The sequence below is a fragment of the Vulpes lagopus genome, chromosome 8 (genome assembly GCF_018345385.1).
Source record: "Vulpes lagopus strain Blue_001 chromosome 8, ASM1834538v1, whole genome shotgun sequence".
Taxonomy (NCBI): Eukaryota; Metazoa; Chordata; class Mammalia; order Carnivora; family Canidae; genus Vulpes; species Vulpes lagopus.
The window spans coordinates 121101341-121124140 of record NC_054831.1 but is presented as its reverse complement, the minus strand read 5'-3'; the positions used below and the strand labels follow the sequence as shown (position 1 = coordinate 121124140).

The 22800-nt window shown below is 38.4% G+C and overlaps 1 protein-coding gene across 11 annotated transcripts in view; it reads left to right on the top strand.

Annotated features, from left to right (window-relative positions):
• PHACTR4 (phosphatase and actin regulator 4) overlaps positions 1-22800 on the top strand; it is a 104710-nt gene that overhangs the window by 51938 nt on the left and 29972 nt on the right. For 5 of the 11 annotated variants that reach the window (XM_041765953.1, XM_041765952.1, XM_041765954.1 and 2 more), the window contains 2 exons: positions 15607-15780; positions 16306-16386. In XM_041765953.1, the coding sequence (XP_041621887.1) occupies positions 15607-15780; positions 16306-16386 (255 nt within the window). Of the gene's footprint in view, positions 1-14627; positions 14656-15606; positions 15781-16305; positions 16387-22800 lie in introns of all 11 variants that reach the window. The other 6 variants (XM_041765947.1, XM_041765946.1, XM_041765956.1 and 3 more) reach the window with 2 other exon arrangements.

The following is a 22800-nucleotide window of genomic DNA, read 5'->3' as shown; positions in this document are numbered from 1 at the left end:
ATGTTCAGTCCTAGGCTGTTCTTTTTTCAGAAATGAAAAATGTTGGTGACTTTAAAGAAAAGTTTAAAAGTATAAAAACACAGGTAACATTCCTACATGTCTCCTAACTTAATATTATTTAGTTTCTAAAAGTGTATTTTCCCCGAGAACTTCCCAGATGAATTCCTACAGAGTATTTTCATGTTTTACCAAAACTGAAGTACATGGTGGGGAATCCCTGGGTGGCTCAGCGGTTTAGGGCCTGCTTTTGGCCCAGGGCACGATCCTAGAGTCCTGGGATCGAGTCCCATGTCAGGCTCCCGCCATGGAGCTTGCCTCTCCCTCCTCCTGTGTCTCTGCCTCTCTGTCTCTCTCTCTGTCTATGTCTATCATTAATTAATTAATTAATTAATTAATCTATCTTAAAAAAAACTGAAGTACATGGATTACAAAGTGAGGCATAGAACAACAGATTTTTAGGACTGAAGTCAGGACTTGATTCATTTTACCTTGAAAATGAAATTTTTACTGTAAAAATCACCAGTGATTTTTAATTTTTTTTACTTTTAATGAAACATTTCATAAATAGGAAAAGGCATAGTGAAAAATATAAAAGATCCCTTGCCCAGCTGGAGCCACTGCCCAGCCTAAGAATTGAAATTAAAAACAGTGAGATATCCCACCCTGCCCCTATCTACGTGCCCACATTCCCTTGTGATGGCATTTTGTTGCTTTGCTCCCAGAGGTAACCACTCTCCTGAATTGAATAAATTCACTTTTGGGCCACTAAATTCTCCTGTCTTTCTTTATTAATAAGGATGAGGATCTAAACAATGCTAGACATTTATCTATGAGTCAGAAATGAATGGTCTTTGAATGGCAAGAAATGAGTAAGGAGGTATAACTTATAAGATATAACTTGTAAAAAATGCCCATCTAACATCTATATACGAAAAATTTCATCTGAGTAGATAAAGTTTGATATATTTGTTTGATAAAAAGTGAGAGCATCAAATTCATCGATTTTTCTGCCAGTAGTCCTAAAAAAAGACTTCTGAAGAAGAAATAGAAATCACTCAGGTACCTAAGATTTGTATGTTCTCTCTAGATTTAATTTTTGAGCTTTATTTCCTATTGCCTAGATAATTGATAGCTGGCTATAAGCTATTTTAATGGACAGACTGCATTCTATTATATATTTTTTAAGATTTTATTTTTATTTTATTTTATTTTATTGTTTTTGTTTTTTGTTTTTGTTTTTGTTTTTGTTTTTGGTGCTGAAACCCGGGAATGAAAGGATTTTATTTTTAAATAATCTTTATACCCAGTGTGGGGCTTGAACACACAACCCTGAGATCAAGAGTCGCATGTTCCACTGACTGAACCAGCCAGGTACCGCTGAATTTCTCATAATTCAGGATTTATTCTATATGAGCAAATGAAGGTCAGGTCATTGACATTGACAACTTTGAGGGCTACACCATTGCTTTAAAGACTTTTACCAAGCCTGTTTCTTTTTTTTTTCCTGCTGTCGTCCCCGGCCGCCTAACTGTTTCTTAATGAAATTTAAAAAGCATTTCAGTGATTGGGTACGTAGAAAGTTTTATCAGATTCTTTGGAAGGATAAATGTACAAAGTAAATTAAAATTTAAATAATTTGTTTACAGTTCTAGGCCTGAAATATAGTAGTTAGTTTTGACTTTAAAATTGATAGTATTGGTGGGATCCCTGGGGGGCGCAGCGGTTTGGCGCCTGCCTTTGGCTCAGGGCGCGATCCTAAAGACCCGGGATCGAATCCCACGTCGGGCTCCCGGTGCATGGAGCCTGCTTCTCCCTCTGCCTGTGTCTCTGCCTCTCTCTCTCTCTCTCTGTGACTATCGTAAATAAAAAAAAAAATGATAGTATTGGGACACCTGGCTGGCCTAGTTGGTAGAGCATGAGACTCTTGATCTTGGGGTTGTGAGCCCCATGCTGGAGGTAGAATTTACTTTAAAAAAATTGATAATAAAATTCATGATGGGTACCTGGGTGGCCCAGTCAGTTAAGTGTCTGCCTTCCGCTCAGGTAATGATCCCAGGGTTCTGGAATCAAGTTCCGCATCAGGCTCCCTGCTCCGTGGGGAGCCTGCTCCTTCTGCTTGCTGCTTCCCCTGCTTGTGCACTCTCTCTCTCTCTCTCTCCTTCTCTGTCAAATAAATAAATCTTTGAAAAAATGAAAATAAATAAAATTCATGGTACTAGGTTTGACAAGCCAAATGATACAAAATAAATTATTGAATATATAGAATATATTTCTTATTATTTTCAAGGCACTGTAAATGTTTTAGTGGAGCTTGTATAGGTATGATTCATGTCTTATGCCCTTGAGAAATTTACTTTCTAGTTGAGAATTTAAATATTAAAAAAGAAAGTCCAGGATGCCTGGGTGGCTTAGCTGTTGAGTGTCTGCCTTTGCCTCAGGATGTGATCCCACGGTCCTGGGATCGAGTCCCACATCAGGCTTCCCACAGGGAACCTCCTTCTCCCCCACCTATGTCTCTGCCTCTCTCTCTGTCTCGTGAATAAATAAAATATTTTTTTAAAAAGTCCAAGATATTTATAAATTTGTTTAAGATAAGGCGTATTCTTGGGATGCCTGGCTGGCTCAGTCAGTGGAGCATGCGACTCTTGATCTCAGGGTTGTGGGTTCGAGCTCCACATTGGCTATAAATGTTACTTAAGAATAAAATCTTGAAAAACAAATTTTTAAAATTTGTCTTTAGATAAAATGTAAGATGTATTCCTTTTTTCTAAGTTAGTTGACCATGGCTTATGATGGAATCCAGAGTTGTTAACTAAGAACAGTCTGCTTTCAAATAAATAACCTTTGTGCAAGGACTTATATGCACATTGACAAGATGTTATGTCAGCATCCATTTAGAGTTTTACCATAGGACCTCTCTAACAACTGGTGAACTAATTGATTATTTAAATGCAGAGAAGGGGGCACCTGGGTGACTTAGTAGGTTAAGCATCTCCCTTTGGCTCAGGCAATGATCCCAGGGTCCTGGGATTGAATTCTGCATAGGGCACCATGGGCAGTCTCCTTCTGCCTGCCATTTCTCCTGCTCATTCTCTCTCTCTCTCTCTCTTTTAAGTAAATAAAAAAATAAAAATAAATCATTTTTAAAGTGCAGAGAAGGAATTTATGCTATAGTGTCCATGGAAATTAGCAATTATCCTCAGTAGTTGATATAAAAAAAATTATCCTCAAGTGAAATACGTCCATAAGAGAAGCCTATATATTTACTCAGATAAAACTTTCAAGTAATAATATTTTGTATTTCTTGTCTTGATCAACATAAAAGCTATTTCTGTCTTCACTAAAATCCTTTACCCATTTATCATCTTAGGGCAGCCAGCTAATTATAGTCAGCACAGGTCCTTAAATTAGGCACAAGACCAGAGAATTTTATTTTATTTTTATTTTTTTAGAGAGGAGGAGGAGGAGCAGGGGAAAAGGAGAGAGAGAATCTCAAGCAGGCTCCATGCCCAGCACAGAGGCCCACTTGGAGCTCAATTTCATAACTCTGAGATCATGACCTGAGCTGAAATCAAGAGTTGGTTGCTTAACTGACTGAGCCCCTAGGCGCCCCAAGACCAAAGAATTTTAATAAATTCTAGTCTGGAACTTTCTTTCTGCCTTTCCATTCTCCGTCTCTAGGTTTGTAGGTTTTTTTTATTTTTCATTTTTGAACTTTCATATACCTCTCATTCACTAATTAGCCTTTATTTTTTTACTTCTACATAGAAATATATTGCTTTAAAAGATGCTGTATTATACTTCTTTATTCTTTTCCCATTTGATTCATTTTGCTCTGAAATTTGTAGTTTTGGGTTCTCAAGCTCATGATGATGGAATCAGTTAGGGCAAGGTGATTTAGAAATATATAGTCATTTATGTGATGCCTGGGTGGCTCAGCAGGTAAGCGTCTGCCTTCGGTTCAGGGAGTGATCCTGGGTCCTGGGATCGAGTTCTGAATCAGTAGAGAGCCTGCTTCTCCCTCTGCCTGTGTCTCTGCCTCTCTCTCTCATGAATAAATAAATAATTCTTTAAAGAAAAAAAGAAATATATGATCATTTAGAGGTAAAAGCAGTGAGATCATTTGATTAGTAAAATGTAATGTAGCTATTCAACAGTATTAACAGGAATAAATAATAGGTGGGTTAATTAAAAATAAACTGTGTAACACTTTGAAGAAAAACATTTGTCATTATTTGCTGATGAGAGTAATCAGAAACATTTTTCATACTCATCTAATTGTAACAATAAATGCTTTCTTCTAAGAAGGAACAGGCACTTTCCACATGTAATCAGAAATGAGGAGGAAGCAATAGTATAGAGGTCTGTCATGGACTCCTTATAGGATTTTCTGTTATCAAATGTGAACTACCAATCAAAAATTATTGTCCCTTTTCTCTGCTCCAGTGGATTTTCTCAATAGCCCCTTTTTGTATTTGCAGGAGAACTTGGGAAAGTTTAAAGCCTTTTTTCCATGAGAGAATATATTGTTTTCTGGCACTTCACTATAAAACCTTACTCTCAACTTGGAATTCTTATTTAAAAAAAAGGACACATCAAGTTGCCAAGGGCACTTGGAGACATCTTGATACAGTCATGATTATGATCAGAAAACTATTTTACCAGAGTTGGAATCCCAGACCTAACTGTCCCTGCAGATACAGAGAGACCTTCTATCTTCTGCAGCATTTTGTCCAGTTCTATTTCCTGAAGGTCAGAATTTAGCAGTATTTCCGAGGGAAGTTGTGGGCGTGTGCTAGACAAAGCCTGCTTTGTTCATTTGTGGCAGCTTTTGCCTTCTGTACTTTTGTTGTAGTTTTCTAAAACAGCTCTTTAAATCCAATAATAATCCTCTTTTATCAGAAGGCAAAAATGAGTAAGTGCTATAGTAAGTACCACAAATTAATGTTCTCCATTTACAAAATTTTGATGCTGTGAAAATACTTGTATAAACACAAGATGTGGGACGCTTGGGTGACTCAGCGGTTGAGCGTCTGCCTTTGGCTCCGGGCATGATCCCAGGGCCCCGGGATCGAGTCCTGCATCGGACTCCCTCCATGAAGCCTGCTTCTCCCTCTGCCTGTGTCCTCTGCCTCTCTGTGTGTCTCTCGTGAATGAATAAAATCTTTTAAAAAGTTTAGATTTTTTTTAAACTTAGTAAGGTACAAGAAAGAGAGGTGGAACTGAGACCCAATAATTTTGTTGCTTATTACCACACCTAATGAAGAGGAGAGGGTAGTGAAGGCTGTGTTGAAAACTAAGTTTTCTATTGATTCCAGTTGCCTGTGTCTTACCTTGCCTTCCAAAAATGATTAAGAATTGATTATAAGAGCTCCTGGGTGGTGGTGGTTGGTTAGGCATCTGACTCGGGATTTCAGCTTAGGTCATGATCTCAGGGTTGTGAGATTGAGCTCCCAGTTGGGCTTGCACTCAGTGCAGTCTGTTTGTCCCTCCCTCTGCTCCTCACTCCCACTCACATTCTCTCTCTCTCTCTCTCTCTCTCTCTCTCTCTCTCTCTCATAAGTAAGTAAGTAAATAAATAAATAAATAAATAAAATCTTTAAAAATCCTTAAGAATTGGTTATAATCAGATTTTAAAAGGAACACTTTGACCTCAGGCTTATTTAACGTGTTTTATTCTTATCTCTAGTAAGTAATAGAGATATATGTAACTACAGCTAATAGCTCATGAATACTTAGCTGAAGATAAAAAGTGTTACATAATTTTTAATAACATTGTACATTTAAAAATCACCCCCGACTCCCTGCTCAATGGAGAATCTGCTTCTCACTCTGCCCTTCCTCCTGCTAATGTTCTCAAGTGCTCTCTCTCATTCTCTCAAATACATAAATAAAATATTTTTAAAGATTTTAAAGTTCTGAAACTTTAAAGTTCTGAAACTTTAAAGTTCTGAAAACTGGAACTAAAAAACCTGAATTAAATGTTGACTAGGAAAAACCTGAGAGTTGAAAAAGAAGATACTAGAACTCTGCATAATAATACATGGTATAAGAAACAAGCCTATGAAATTTGAGGTGCTACAACTTGAGTGAGGGAGTTAGCACCTTAAATACCAGGGCATAGTGTCAGAGTACTACTCAAATCAGAAACTCCAAACTATAATTTGGTTAGTTATCTTCCTCTCCCAACATCTACTACCTCCAAGAAACACCAAGACATGCCTTTCTAGTGGGCTGCAGCTGCGTGACTCAAAGAAAAAGGTGTTTTCTTTAGAACGTACAATCCTAAAACTATAGCCAGCATCGTACCCTTGGTGTTCTGACAAACAGAGGTCTTTCTTTGGCTCTCATGGAAAATAGAATGGAGCCATAGGGCCATTTTAAATTCTATAACTAGTTTAAGCAGAAACAATGAAGTATTTAAATGTGACTCGAAGCCTATTATTTTTTTCTGTTCAAATTGGAAATGGAGGGAAATGATCATAAAATCAGAGCTGTTGAGAATAAATGGTTGATGTGCAAATTATCTTAGGAACAACTTCAAGGGGATCCCTGGGTGGCTCAGCAGTTTCGGGCCTGCCTTCAGCCCGGGGCGTGATCCTGGAGTCCCGGGATTGAGTCCCACATTGGGATCCCTGCATGGAGCCTGCTTTTTCCTCTGCCTGTGTCTCTGCCTCTCTCTGTGTGTCTCTCATGAATGAATGAATGAATGAATGAATGAATGAATGAATAAATGGAATAGCTTCAAATTCATTTCTCTCAGCCCTTTATTTATGAATACAGAATAAATTTGAGGTGTAATTATATCATTAAAAAGTTTAAAGGAGGGGGCTCCTTTAATTCCACTTGGGTGGCTCAGTCAGTTGAGTTTCTGACTCTTTTTTATTTTTGACTCTTATTTTTGGCTTAGGTTGTGATCTCGGGGCCATGAGATCCCTGCAATTCAGGCTTAGCCTGGAATCTGCTTGAAATCTCTCTCCTTCTCCTCTGCCCTGCCCACACACTAAATAAATAAAATCTTTTAAAAACATTTTAAAAAGGGATGATTTCTGGATTCCTAAATATACTTTTTCTTTGTATAATTTTTTCATCTGTCAGTTTCTCTTTCTATTTCAGTTTTCCAAGCAATGCAACTGAATTTTCCTTCCTGTCAGACAAAACTTCATAGTAAGAAACCTGAACCAGTGTATCAACTTTAATGGATCTAAGAATGCTACAGAGATTTGTGGCTTCATTAGATCTGGTCAGCTACTGCTATCACAGATTTATGCATACATTCTACAGCTGAAAAGTTTATACCTGATGAATTTAGATCATCATTAAATTTGGTCTGTAACTCCTTTTGCACAAAATCGTGCTCATGGCAAACAGTGGTGATATGCTTAAAAGTATGTGAGAATAGAAAGTATTATTTGGGTAATCCAGATCTACTCATTTTAACATGTATTATTACTATTCCAAATACCAAGGAAATTTATCCTTGAGTGGTTTCAGACTGTGACTTTCATGTGAGAAAGAATTCATTTTTATAGGGACATAGTATATAGGGAGAATTATTTTCTTTTGTGTATTTATGTATATGCTGGACCTTATTTATTATTTTGAAAGCTCCCACTTCCCATTGTAAAAAGTAAATTTGGTTTTCTTCTAATCACAAAAGCCATACATGTTCGTTGCAAAAAAGAAAAAAATATATGTATATATGAAGCTAGAGAGAAAAAAAACACAAATTTCCCATAATCCTACCAGCAAAATATATAATGTGATAGTTATTATTTACATATAGATTTATGTTCTTTTTTAACCTAAGATTATTAATTATTCTAGAAACTTAGTTTTAGTGATTATATATTATTTTATATAAATTTTTCAGTTTATTCATATATCTATTGTATATTTAAGATTTTCCCAGTTATGTATCACCTCAAATAACACTATCAGAAAAAAAACATTTTTGGGCACTTTCCATCTTCTAAAGTGGAGTTTCCTAAACTTTTGTGTAAATGTGTCATATTTTAGGCTTTTATTAGACAAAATTAGACAAAAAAACATATTTTACACAGAGTTTGAATGAAAATTTGAAAAAAACATGTACATAGCTTTGGCCACCATTCTAGTTATAAATAATACCTAGTCCGATAACAAAGAATATGTGCTCGAATAGAATTTGGTAATGGGGGACTAATACCTAGGCTCTTCAAATTTGGATTTAAGCAGACTGCAGAATAGGTCTTGTCAGGGAATTTTACCATAGTTTATTTTCAGTCCACTACCTTCTCTTCTTAAAAGTACTTTTGGACTTAAAAAAGGAAAGTTTGACTGGCTGCCTCCTCAATATCATTTAATTACTTGAAGATTTCACCCTTCGTGTGTAGGACATTTGATGGAATCAAGTTTTTGTGATTTTCCTCTGATGTCAAGATAATGGCTATCAGGGGAAAAGACAAGATGATTTGTTTCTTTCCCTTTTCATTAGGAATAATTAATCTGCTTCCCTTTTTTTTTTTTAATTTTTATTTATTTATGATAGTCACAGAGAGGTAGAGAGAGAGGCAGAGACACAGGCAGAGGGAGAAGCAGGCTCCATGCACTGGGAGCCCGACGTGGGATTCTGGGATTCGATCCCGGGTCTCCAGGATCGCGCCCGGGCCAAAGGCAGGCGCCAAACCGCTGCGCCACCCAGGGATCCCAATCTGCTTCCCTTTAGTCTTTTTCTGATAACTTTCACCCAGGAGAACACTCCCTTGATTCAGAATTTGTTTATTTTAGCAGGCAGCTAAGCAAAGAGTGTGTGGGAAGAACTTTATCAACTCTTTATTTTAATCAGTTATGGGTGTTGCTCTTGACTAATAGCTAAAAGTGGAGTTTCCAGAGCACTCCCAGACTAGTCCCATACCTGAGAGTGTGACTTCGAGTCCTACCTCACTCTCCCACATATCCTATCAAAGCATGAAGAATCTGTCTCAAAGCAAGATCTAAAGAATTATGGTGCACAGTAGTCAGTGAAGAAAGACTCTAAATACAGAATATAGTTGATAAATAAAAAAAATCAGTAATCTGATAAAAATAATGTGTAATACTGATCTAAATCATAAAAGTTGATTGCTATATCCAACTTAAAATACAAAGTAATGACTTATAAGAGAAATAATTGATAAAGTACCTGTTGAAATTTGAAGTAATTATATTGGGATGGCAAATTTGTTTTTAAGGAGGCTTCAGTAAGAAACTTAATTTTTAGACTTTCTACCCTTCATAAATTTTGGTAGGGAGCAATATTTGAGATGAATACCAAACTTGTTAAATTATGTAAAATAGAGATTAGGGCACCCCGATGGCTCAGTCAGTTGAGCATCTGACTCTTGATTTCGGCTGGATTCATGATCTCTTCCTGGTCATGGGATCAAGCCCTGCATTGGACTCTGTGCTCTCTCTCCTTCTGCACCCCACCCCCCACTGGTGTTCTCTCTCTCTCTCTCTCAAATAAATTAGATCTTTAAAATAGAGATTAATCCCAATCATCAGATTGTTGTAAGAACTAAACATGTAATGTGCCAGTTTACTACATTATATTCTCTAAACTTTTGTTGATGAATGAAACCAGATGTTGAAAAGACTTGTAAGATTTCAGCTTAATCTTTATTCTAAAGGCAGTATGAAAAAAAAATAAATAAAGGCAGTATGATTGAAAGGGTTGTAGACTTTTAAAGTCAGAGACTTGGACTTGAATCCCACCTATATCACTTACACTCAAAGAGAAAGCATCAAAAGAATGAAATATACAAAGAAAAGCAGTCTAAGGGGAGAAAAAAAGCCAATTAAATGACACTTATAAAGGGCTGCAATAAACAAACAAAAAAACTCAACTCCTGACAGAAAATACTATACCCAGTGAAAATATCCTTCAAAAATGATGATATAAAATTATCCTAATTGTAAGCACAAGATTACAGAAATAGAGTGCCTGAGAAAGCAAATTTGTAGGAAATATAAAAGACTATCATTTGTGAGAACAACAATAATAATGTTTGCTGTGGTTTATTGTTATGTGTATATTGAAATAAAATATAACAGTATAAATGGGTTGAAATGTTGTAAGATTCTTGCATTACTTTTTTTTAAAGATTTTATTTATTTATTCATAGACACACACACAGAGAGGCAGAGACACAGGGAGAGGTAGAAGCAGGCTCCATGCAGGGAGCCCGATGTGGGACTTGATCCCGGTTCTCCAGGATCACACCGCAGGCTGCAGGCAGCAACAAACCGCTGCGCCACCGGGGCTGCCCAAATTCTTGCATTATTAAGTAAAGTACTAACAATGTATTGTAGTAAGTCAAGGATGCACAGACACAAATCAGACCAATAGAAAATAAGTAGCAAAGCATCAGTAAAAAATATAAGTGGACTAGGGATCCCTGGGTGGCGCAGCGGTTTGGCGCCTGCCTTTGGCCCAGGGCGCGATCCTGGAGACCTGGGATCGAATCCCACATCGGGCTTCCGGTGCATGGAGCCTGCTTCTCCCTCTGCCTGTGTCTCTGCCTCTCTCTCTCTCTCCCTGTGTGACTATCATAAATAAATAAAAATTTAAAAAAAATATATGTATAAGTGGACTAAACACTCAAGGATAACAATTGTCAAAATAGATAGAAAAACAAAGTTAAGGCAAAAGTGTTATTATACTGACACAGGGAATTTCATAATGATAAAAGGGTAATTTAAGGGAAAGATGTAATAACTCTAAATTTATATATACCCAAGACATAGCTTTATGGTATTTAAAGCAAAAAATTAATAGAACTGGGATGCTTGGGTGGCTCAGCAGTTTAGTGCCTGCCTTTGGCCGAGGACGTGTTCCTGGAGTCCCGAGATCAAGTTCCACATCGGGCTCCCTGCATGGAGCCTGCTTCTCCCTCTGCCTGTGTCTCTGCCTGTGTCTCTGCCTGTGTCTCTGCCTGTGTGTGTGTGTGTGTGTGTGTGTGTGTGTGTGTTGAATAAATAAATAAAATCTTTTAAAAAGTTAATAGAACTAAAAAGAGAGGGATCCCTGGGCGGCGCAGCGGTTTAGCGCCTGCCTTTGGCCCCGGGCGTGATCCTGGAGACCTGGGATCGAATCCCACATCGGGCTCCCGGTGCATGGAGCCTGCTTCTCCCTCTGCCTGTGTCTCTGCCTCTCTCTCTCTCTATCATAAATAAATTTAAAAAAAATTAAAAAAAAAAGAACTAAAAAGAGAAAGAAATATATCCATTATTATATGTAGAGTTGTTAACATACCTCTCAGTAATTGACAGAAAAAGCTAACCAGTCAGAAAGGATGTTAACGATTTTGTACAATGTGATTAAACGACTTGACTTCATTGGCAGATGTAGACACTATCCTCAACTGCACAATATACCATGTTTCCAGGTGTACATTAACAATTTGGAAGAGGGGATCCCTGGATGGCTCAGCGGTTTAGCACCACCTTCGGCCCAGGTGGTGATCCTGGAGTCCTGGGATGGAGTCCGACATTGGGCTCCCTGCATGGAGCCTGCTTCTCTCTCTGCCTGTGTTTCTGTGTGTGTGTGTGTGTGTGTGTGTGTGTGTGTGTGTGTGTGTCTCATGAATAAATAAATAAAATCTTTAAAAAAGAAAAAAACAATTTGGAAGAAGAATAACTGCAAGCTTTTTATTTTATTTTTAATTTTTTATTTATTTATGATAGTCACAGAGAGAGAGAGAGAGAGGCAGACACACAGGCGGAGGGAGAAGCAGGCTCCATGCACCGGGACCCTGATGTGGGATTCGATCCCGGGTCTCCAGGATCGCGCCCTGGGCCAAAGGCAGGCGCCAAACCGCTGTGCCACCCAGGGATCCCAACTGCAAGCTTTTTAAATTGTTTTTCTGTTTTAATTTAAGCTATATCTGAGGCTAAGAGGCTCAGGAAAGACCCTTATAGGTTTTGTGTAGGAATACCTAAGTAGGGGAAAAAAAAAAAAAAAAGGAATACCTAAGTAGGAAACACTGAAATGGTGCCATGATTTTCTAGTTTGTTTTTCTTCAACAAAAAATTAGGTTACAGAGAACAGTCTGCCTCTGTCTCTTTGAACATGAGGTTTGCAGATAATAACCTGGGATTGGATTTAACAAACCTGACTGATCGATCATAAGAGTCACTTGTGAAGATTTTTAAAACTATATTCCTAGGTCCTGCTACCTGTAGATTCTGTATTTTGAAAAGGCAACCAGGCTAATATCAAACATTTGAACAGATTAGGATTTACTGTAATAATGTCTGTCCTATGGAGGTGAGGAATGTGGAAAATATGAGAATATATGAGAATATATAAGAATGAATGAATTTGGGTAATAACCAGGTCAGGGTTGGTTGTGACCGAATCCCCCACTGCATGAGTCAAGAGGCATATCCTCTTCTAAAAGTTTTATAAACTTGGGGATGCCTGGATGGCTCAGTCAGTTCAGTGTCCAACTCAGGCTCAGGTCAGGATCTCGTCATGAGATGGATCCCTGTGACGTGCTCCACGCTCAAGATGCTCTCTCCTTCTCCCTTTGCCCCTATTCCTAGCCCTCCCTCACGCGCCTATGCATTCTGTCTCGAAAACTAAAAAAAAAAAAAAAAGTTTTATAAACATGAAAATTAAGCATATTTGCATAAACATCAGAGGATAAGTAGCTGTTGTCTCTGGTTTTGGTATTTAGCGACTATATTCAGTAACTTTCTTTACACAAAGAAAGAGGAGGGCTATTCTTAGCAATAGATGTGATGGCAGACAGTCATTTTTATCATAGCTGTTGGTATTTTCCACACATACTGTACTTTTGAACATTAACTGAATTTACCTTGAGCTCAAATGCCAGTAGACATGAATATGTTTGAAAGGATACCATGGGGATCCCTGGGTGGCGTAGCGGTTTGGCGCCGGCCTTTGGCCCAGGGCGCGATCCTGGAGACCCCGGATCGAATCCCACATCGGGCTCCTGGTGCATGGAGCCTGCCTCTCCCTCTGCCTGTGTCTCTGCCCCTCTCTCTCTCTCTCTGTGACTATCATAAATAAATGAAAATTTTAAAAATATTTAAAAAAAAGGATACCATGATTTTATTGTTTTGGATGTACAAGAGAAAGGGGATACCTAAATAAAAAATTAAAATTAATTTAATTAATTTAATAATTAATTAATTATTAATTTTTCAGTAAAAAATTAAAAGGGATGACCGAAGTTTGGCTTTAGAAAGTGGTTAGGTTAGATACCTGGCAAGATACTGGCAGCAAGCTAGACTTGCTGAATCTCATTGAGGGAATTGGCAGACAGGACTGTGATCCATTCTCACCTAACACTCCTAAAGCTTTCTGGCTATTTTTCTTTGTAAAAGTGTCACAAAGCACTCACCCTTCTTTCTATTGTTAGTGGTTTGGTTTTGTTTTTTGAGTTTTTATATTATCTTCCCTATTACTTTTAATCAAACAGGCATTTTCCTGTGTATCATTTGGAACTGAGTAAAGTCCATTCAGTGGACGGGTTAGCAGGATATTTCACATTTCAGTTCCTCCTTGCTTCCAGTAAGTAAGGTGACTATGAACACCTTATGGTGCTTAGCTCCATTTCTGAAAGTGTTATCATTAACATATGCTAAATATTATATGATATATCTAAAGTGTCTTGAGGTCTCATTGATATTTCATAAGTGGGTGTATACTGTCTTAAAGCACTGACTCTTATTCATGTATTCACCCATGCGCCACTCCTGAAGGGCTATCCCAGGGTACCACTGATGGGAAATTGTTGTGACAGGTGTTGTTCTGATGTCTCTGGCAAGTAAACTTATAAAAATATGGTCTGTCATTATGATAACCAAATTCTCTTGCATTTCATGGAAGGAATTAAAGTAGTTGAGGCCGGGCAGCCCCGGTGGCGCAGCGGTTTAGCGCCGCCTGCAGCCCAGGGTGCAATCTTGGAGACCCAGGATTGAGTCCTGCATCAGGCTCCTGCGTGGAGCCTGCTTCTCCCTTTGCCTGTGTCTCTGCCTCTCTCTCTGTTCCTCATGAGTAAATAAATAAAATCTTAAATAAATAAATAAAATAAAATAAAGTAGTTGAGGCCCAGGATGTGTTCAAGTAAATCATCCAAGTAGGAAGAAAAGAGTCATTGTCCTCTCGTCTCCATCTGTTGCACTTCAGTAACCAGAACCCTGTTTTGCCTAAGTCATCAATATACAGCAAAATAACGCGTCCAGCAGTCACTGCTGCAGTCACTCTGATAATTACAGTTGTGTAAATCTGACTTTCATCAACAGGCTTCCCAAGATTCATGTCTATCAACTGAAAAAAGGTTGAATTTGGCAAGTCTTTCTTAAAAAAAAATAATACATGCTTGTCAATTATGTATTTTCTTTTATGAAAAACTATAGTTTTAAAAGAAACTTTTAGTGCATATATTATGCCCACTTTGCCCCTCCCCAAAAAAGGAGTTATTTGCCTCAGATGAGAAAATTGTGCACAATAAACATGTTAACTTATTGCATGTCATAGTATAGTATGTGGTCCTTGATGTATTTCTGTAAAGTAAAGGTTCCGCTTTAATTCCAGGACGGTTATTCCACATGACTCTTTTTTTCTTCTCCTCTAGACTTCTCCAGAGAACCCTGGGACAGTAGGTGGAGTGCAAAGCTGTATTGTGTTGCCTTCCTGCTTTTTTTTGTTGCTTTCCTGCTTTTATTTATTTATTTTTTATTATTATTATTTTTGGCCCAGTCTTGGCTGCTCCTTTATCTGCCACTAAAGCTAACTAACTAAACCCTGCATGTGTGGTCATTATGAGAGATTTCATGGCCTTTCATTTCAGTCCCGCACATATACCATGTCAGTTATGTTTTTTCATCATATCCTTAAGATCATGATTGTCCCTAAAGTATTATTGTGATAAGCAAACTGGAATCCCAGCTCTACTTTCCAAAACGATTTCATTTTAAAGCACTCTCTGTAATGCCCCAGCCCCAGGCTCCCTCCAGTGCTCCAAACTTAGGGTCTTGTGAGAGCAAAAATAATCTGAAAAACCGATGCATGTAAAGTGTTAACACTTAATGTGTTACCCTTCTGAACTATAAATGACCTGAAAGAGGAGGGTAAGGAGAGAGCAACGTTTAGTAGAGTATGATGACTCACCCACTAAAGATGGATCTCCCTATTTCATGATACCAGAGGCAGTAATGTTAGTCGGGGAAGGCCTGCCCCATGCCAAAAGGATGAGAATGGCAACAGCAGTGAGCCACTCTGGGGCAAGATCTCATGCATATTGAAGACATCCACATTTGTGTGTGTATGCGCCTTTAAGAGATTTTAAGCTGGTTATGATCATCTCATTGAATTTTTGTCCTAAAATGACATCAGCTTGGTTTTGGTTCCTTTTCCCTCTTAGTAATTTATCTTCTCCGGATTTTGATGTTTGGTGTCCATGTGATGTCAAGGAATCTGTCTGCATGATTGTTTATCATTGCTCTGATCCTTTCCAACTACCACAGGAAGAGAGGGGAAGGGACCTTTTAGAGATTATGCTGAAATAATAAATTGGCTGTTCTTTTCCCTATGTGCCTTTCACCATACTACAGAAGAAGCAAGCCACCCCACTGCAGACCCAGGCATGGTCATGGACAGTGTGGAAGCAGGAGACACAACGCCTCCCACCAAAAGGAAGAGCAAGTTCTCAGGCTTTGGCAAGATCTTCAAGCCCTGGAAATGGCGGAAAAAAAAAAGTAGTGATAAATTCAAAGAGACCTCAGAAGGTGAGATATTAAGATTTAAATATATGTTCTGGGTTAATGGGTTTCTTATTTTAGAACTACCTTTCTCATTCTCTTCCCGAGCTTCTATAACCTGCTATTTGAAGAGGGAATTCAGTCTTTAGAAATAAAACCAAGTGGTCACTCACTTAAGCCTTATATATGATAACCTCATCCCAGATTGCTATTTTGATGGGATTAAAGTTTATCAGGTAGTGAGTGAGTGGAGTTCCTAAATGGTAGTTTTCTACTCTGACCACTTTCAGAAAAAGTTCACCCATAGATACCTTATTATTAAAATGCCAATGAAAAAAGAGCTAAAATTATATGAGTAGTTCCTTTTGGAAATGCTGCTCTCCCAATAACGTAGGCTATGAAAGAAATTTAGTTTTTAAATTTGAAGTTAGCTTTCCTGTTCCAGAGTATAGAAAATCGAACCACTTTGTTCTTTTACCTATTGGGTTAGAATGCTTAAAATTAACCTTTAATTGCCACATTTCTGAGTGCTGTTTTCCAATTTAATATTAGTTTTAGAGCGAAAAATATCTATGCGAAAACCAAGAGAAGAGCTGGTTAAAAGAGGGGTTCTGTTGGAAGACTCTGAGCAGGGTAAGTTTGTAAATAAAATAGCATGTGTCTATCTCTATACACTTGGTGTTTGATTCTGACTAGGCATTTGAATATTCTTTTGTTTTTGCTGTTGGGAGGGAGGGAAGATTTTTTAGAATTGTTCTTGCATCTAGAATATTTTTTTCAAACTTCTATAAAAAGAGAAAAGACAACTCAGTAGAAGACTCTACAAAAGCACTGGACAGTTCACTAAAGAATACATACTGGGGTGCTGGGATGGCTCAGTTGATTAAGCGTCTGCCCTTGGCTCAGGTCATGATCCCAGGTCCTGGAATTGAGTCCCACATCAGGCTCCCTGCTCAGTGGGAGGGAGCCTGCTTCTCTCTCTTCCTGCTCCTCTGCCTGCCTCTCTCCTGCCTTCCCCTCTCCTGGCTTGTGCTCTATGTCAAGTAAATAAACAAAATCTTAAAAAACAATACATATAAATGGGGGCATCTGACTGGGTCAGTCAGTAGAGCAGGCAACAACTGATTTCAGGATTATGAGCTTGAGCCCCCATGTTGGACATAGAGATTACTTTTAAAAAAAATTTTTTTTTAATAGTTTAGTGTAGGGCAGCCCCGGTGGCGCAGTGGTTTAGTGCTGCTTGCAGCCCGGGGCGTGATCCTGGAGACCCTTGATCGAGTCCCACGTTGGGCTCCTTGCATGGAGCCTGCTTCTCCCTCTGCCTGTGTCTCTGCCTCTCTCTCTGTGTGTGTCTCTATGAATAAATAAATAAAATCTTTAAAAAAAATAGTTTAGTGTAATCTGTGAAAGCTGAAGATATGCAAATCTATGTGCAAACATGTCCAGAGCTTGGTATATACTCAACAAAAATTTGTATACATGTGTTATCAGGAGATATGTACAAAGATGCTTGTAGCAGCAGTATTTACTAACAATATAGCAAAATTGGAGACAACCCAAATGTGTACTGATAGTAAAATACACAGGGGTGCCTTGATGGCTCAGTTAAGTGTCCGACTCTTGATTTCAGCTCAAGTCAGGATCTCAGAGTTATGAAATTAAGCCCCTCAGCATGGAGTCTGCTTGGGATTCTCTCTCTCCCTCTCCCCCTGCCCTTCCCTTACTTGTGCACATTCTCTCTCTTTAAAACAAATAAATAAGTCTTAAAAAAAAAAAAAATGTTTCCAGACCCCTGAGGCCTCCCTTGCCTCCTACTAACACACTTCTCCTTCCCCCACAGAGCAATCACTCTTAGAACTCTTGGGATAGGGATCCCTGGGTGGCGCAGCGGTTTGGCGCCTGCCTTTGGCCCAGGGCGCGATCCTGGAGACCCGGGATCGAGTCCCATGTCAGGCTCCCAGTGCATGGAGCCTGCTTGTGTCTCTGCCTCTCTCTCTCTCTCTCTCTCTCTCTCTCTCTCTCTCTCTCTCTGTGACTATCATAAATAAATAAATAAAAATTAAAAAAAAAAGAACTCTTGGGATAATCTTCTTTGTTTTATTATAGTTTAACCACTTAAGCATGCATCTCTAAACACTAGTTTAAGATTGCCTGTTTTTTCTTTACATTTACAAAAATGATGGGATCCCTGGGTGACGCAGCGGTTTGGCGCCTGCCTTTGGCCCGGGGCGTGATCCTGGAGACCCGGGATCGAATCCCACGTCGGGCTCCCGGTGCATGGAGCCTGCTTCTCCCTCTGCCTATGTCTCTGCTTCTCTCTCTCTCACTGTGTTCCTATCATAAATAAATAAAATTAAAAAAAAATACAAAAATGATACGATATATATCCTTTCGTGACTGATTTCAATTGCTCAGTATTACTTATGAGAATCATAATATGCAGGTGTAGTTTGTTTTCATTGCTGTATAATATTTTATTTTATAAATGTATCACAAGTTATGTATATATTTAGGATTCATTTTTAGAGAGAGAGCACATGAGCAGGGGGAGGGGCTGATGGAGAGGGAGAGAAACAGACACCCCTCTGAGCACAGAGCCCAACATGGGGCTCTATCTCACGATTCTGTGATCATGACCTAAACTGAAGTCAGACAATTAACTGAGCCACACAGGCACACTCTGGAAACCTTTTTTTAAAAAATTCATTTAATTAATATATAGTATATTATCAGTTACAGAAGTATAGAGTTCAGTGATTCATCAGTTGCATATAACACCCAGTGCTCATTACATTACATGCCTTCCTTAATGCCCATCACCTGGTTACCCCATCCCCCGGCCCTCTGCCTCTCCAGCAACCCACAGTTTGTTTCCTATAGTTAAGAGTTTCTTATGATTTGTCTCCCTCTCTGATTTCATCTTTTTAAAAATTTTCCCTCCCTTCCCCATGATCCTCTGTTTTGCTTCTTAAATTCCACATATGAGTCAGATCATCTGATAATTGTCTTTCTCTGATTGACTTATTTCGCTTAGCATAATACCCTCTAGTTCCATCCACTTCGTTGCAAATGGTAATATTTCTTTTTTTTGGCTGAGTAATATTCCATTATATGTATATATATGTATATATATATGTGTGTATATATGTATATATATATATATATACCACGTCTTTATCCATTTATCTGTCAGATGGACATCAGGGCTCTTTCCATAGTTTGGCTATTTGGAAATATTTCTTAATGTCCATGATGATCACACAAGTGTCCTTGTAATAGCTCATTGAAATTTACATTTATGTTTTATGCATTTTTTCTCTACTAGTGCTATACTTGACAATAAAAAAGTACTAATAAGATATCTTGAGAAAAAAAAAGATATCTTGAGAAAATTCAATGCTGTGTTATCTATATTTGATTTATTTAAGGAAGGCAAATATTTTTTGTGGGAATGAAAATAATTAGTAAAGGGAAAATACTAAAACATAAATAAGAATAACTGATTCTTTTAGGGAATCTCGAGTATAAATATGAAATGATTTTATTTCTTTTTTTTTTTTTTAAGATTTTATTTAATTATTCATGAGAGATACAGAGAGAGGCAGAGACATAGGCAGAGGGAGAAGCAGGCTCCCTGTGGGGACTCGATCCCAGGACCCCAGAAACATGACCTGAGCCAAAGGGAGATGCTCAACCATTGAGCCATCCAGGTGCTCTGAAATGACTTTATTTCTTCTAATAATTATCTCCCAATTTCCTATACTAAAGGCAACCATTTTCTTGGTGAGGGATAGGAAAAAAAAAAAAAAAAAAAGACTGTTCACTTTTCTCCCAAGTGTCTAACCCAACTGGCTGTGATCTTTAACTCCAAAATTGAGTGGCTTGTGAAGGATCCTTGGGGCCATCCTTCTCTGTGTCTCTGTACAATCTCAGCTTTGTTTTTTTTTGTTTGTTTGTTTGTTTGTTAATTTTTTTAAAAGATTTTATTTATTCATAGAGACAGAGAGAGAGACAGAGACACAGGTAGAGGGAGAAGCAGGCACCACACAGAGAGCCTGACGTGGGACTCGATCCCGAGTCTCCAGGATCACACCCTGGGCTGCAGGCGGCGCTAAACCGCTGCGCCACCGGGGCTGCCCCACAATCTCAGCTTTGTGCCACCTGCACTACTATGTCACTTTCCTTGGTTTGTTTTAATATTTTTTAAAAGGCTTTATTTATTTGTTTTAAAGAGAGAAAGTAGGGGGAAGGACAGAATCTTAGACCGACTCCATGCTGAGTGCAGGGAGCCTGATGCAAGGCACAATCCCATGACCCCAAGATCATGACCTGAGCCAAAATAAAAAATCGGGCACTTTACTGTCTGAGCCACCCAGGCGTCCTTGTTTGTTTGGGGTTTTTTAACCAAATTTGTCTCCATGCCCAGATTGCTTCCCTAATCTTTGTTTCTCATAAAGGTCATGTTTTGGTATTTCAACACTCCTTATTCACTTAATGTCAGGACTTTTCTTCAATGTGTGACTTTTATGAAGCAGCTTATTGGAAGAGTTAAGACTACAGTACATTTTTTTTTTTAATTTTTATTTATTTATGATAGTCACAGAGAGAGAGAGAGAGAGGCAGAGACACAGGCAGAGGGAGAAGCAGGCTCCATGCACCGGGAGCCTGATGTGGGATTCGATCCCGGGTCTCCAGGATCGCGCCCTGGGCCAAAGGCAGGCGCCAAACCGCTGCGCCACCCAGGGATCCCAAGACTACAGTACATTGATTGTATTTCATTTCTCTTCATTAGAGTTCCTTTGCATGAGACAAAGGTGAAAGCCAAGTTTTAAAACTGTATCCTATCCTTTGGACAATGGGAAATAGGAACCAAAAAAAAAAAAAAAAAGGAAATAGGAACCAAAACAATGGGATATCATACAAAAAGTATGAAGTATGGTTTTGAACCATGGTAACATATTGCTTATTCACAAAATTGAATTAAATTAGGTAGATTTAAGGTTTTTTTTAAAGATTTTATTTATTTATTCATGAGAGACACACACGGAGAGAGGCAGAGACACAGGCAGAGGGAGAAGCAGGCTCCATGCAGGGAGCCTGATGTGGGACTTGATTCAGGGTCTCCATAATCACACCCTGGGCTGAAGGTGGTGCTAAACTGCTGAGCCACCCGGGCTACCCAGATTTAAGATTTTTTAAAGATTATTTATTTTAGAAAGAGAACATGAGGGAGAGGAGCAGAGGGAGAGTGAGGGAGAGGGAGAGAGAGAGAATTCTAAGCAGACCCCTCTCTGAGTACAGAGCCCAACACAGGGTTTGATCTCAGGACCCTGAGTTCATAACCTGAACTGAAACCAAGAGTTGGTCATTTAACTAACTGAGCTGCCCAGACACCCCTCAACTATATAAAAATTTAACAAAGATAACAAACATGAAGGGAAATTACTAAAATATTAATTAGCATTGGTTCCCTATGGATATTGGGATGAGAATACAGTGGGATTTTTTTTTTTCTTATTTTTCTGCATGGTTAGCTATAACCATGGATAACCAGTTTTTTTATGAGACTTTGAATTTTACTTTTAGACACAAAATCTTCTAGGTATTTTAGATGGCTAGCTATAATTGTAACACCTCTGTTGCAGCACCTTTGATCCTTGCTTTGTTTTTGTTTTTGCTTTTTTTAATAATGGCCATTCCTTACCAAATGCCCTCTCCTATGTCTCACCTTTCTTGCTCACTCACCCACAAACCCTATACATTACTTGTTGATTGTTTTTCACCTCCATTCAGTCTCTTTTCCCCTATGCTTCCTATTGAATCTTGATCCAAGTTGTTTTTAGCCTAGAAGCTCAAAGGCCCAATTGATAAATGAGTTGTAGCCATTGGACAAGATACTACTCTGTCCACCACAGAACTGACAAAAAGCTTTATTCTAGGAAGAAACTCTGAGATAGGCCTCAGAACCTGGCTTATTATATATTTCCAGTTTAGGCCAAAAGCAACATTTGAACTTTGAAGTTTTTTTCATACTCAAACATAGTTTTTGGCTTAAATATGCATGGTTCTAACTTGACTATATTATAAAATGTTTCATATGTTTTCTGAGGTGGGGCAAGGATATCTATAGATATTAAAAGCTGGATACTGCTTATACTCCATTTTGTTAGCATTGTAGAAAACCTTTGCATTAAATATAAGAAATTTAATAGACACACAGATCGGTAGAACAGAATAGAGAGCCCAGAAGTAAACCCGTAATTAAATGGTCAGTTAATCTATGACAGAGGAAGCAAGGATATACAATGAGGGGGAAATGGTTTCTTCAACAAGTGGTGCTGGGAAAACTGAACAACTACATTCACAAGAATGAAACTGGACCACTTTCTTAGGCCATACCAAAAATAAAGTCAAAATGGATTAAACACTTAAATGTGAGACCTGTAACCATAAAATTACTAAAATGAAACATTGGCAGTAAATTCTTCAGCATCAGCCGTAGAAACATTTTTCTAAGTATGCTGGAAACAAAAGTAAAATTAAACTATTGGGACTATGCCAAAATAAAAAACTTTTGCATAGCAAAGGAAACCAACAAAACAAAAAGATAACTTCCCAAATGAGAGAAGATATTTGCAAATGATACATTCGATAAGAGGTTAATATCCAAAATATATGAAGAACTTCTACAACTTAACACCAAAATAACACCAATTTTTCCAAAATTGGACAAAACCAAATAACCCACTTATAAAATGGGTAGAAGGGAACACCTGGGTGGCTCAATCAGTTAAGCATCTGACTTTAGCTGAGGTCATGATCTCAGGGTCCTGAGATTGAGCCCTCCATTGGGCTCTCCACTCAGCTGGGAGTCTGTTTGTCCCTCTCCCCCCTTCATTCTCTCTCTTTCTCTCTCTCTCTCAAAATAAATAAATAAAATCTTTTAAAAAGGGGTTGGCCAGAAGACACGATAGACATTTTTCCAAAGAAGACCTACAGATGACCAACAGATATATGAAAAGATGCTAACCATCACTCATCATCAGG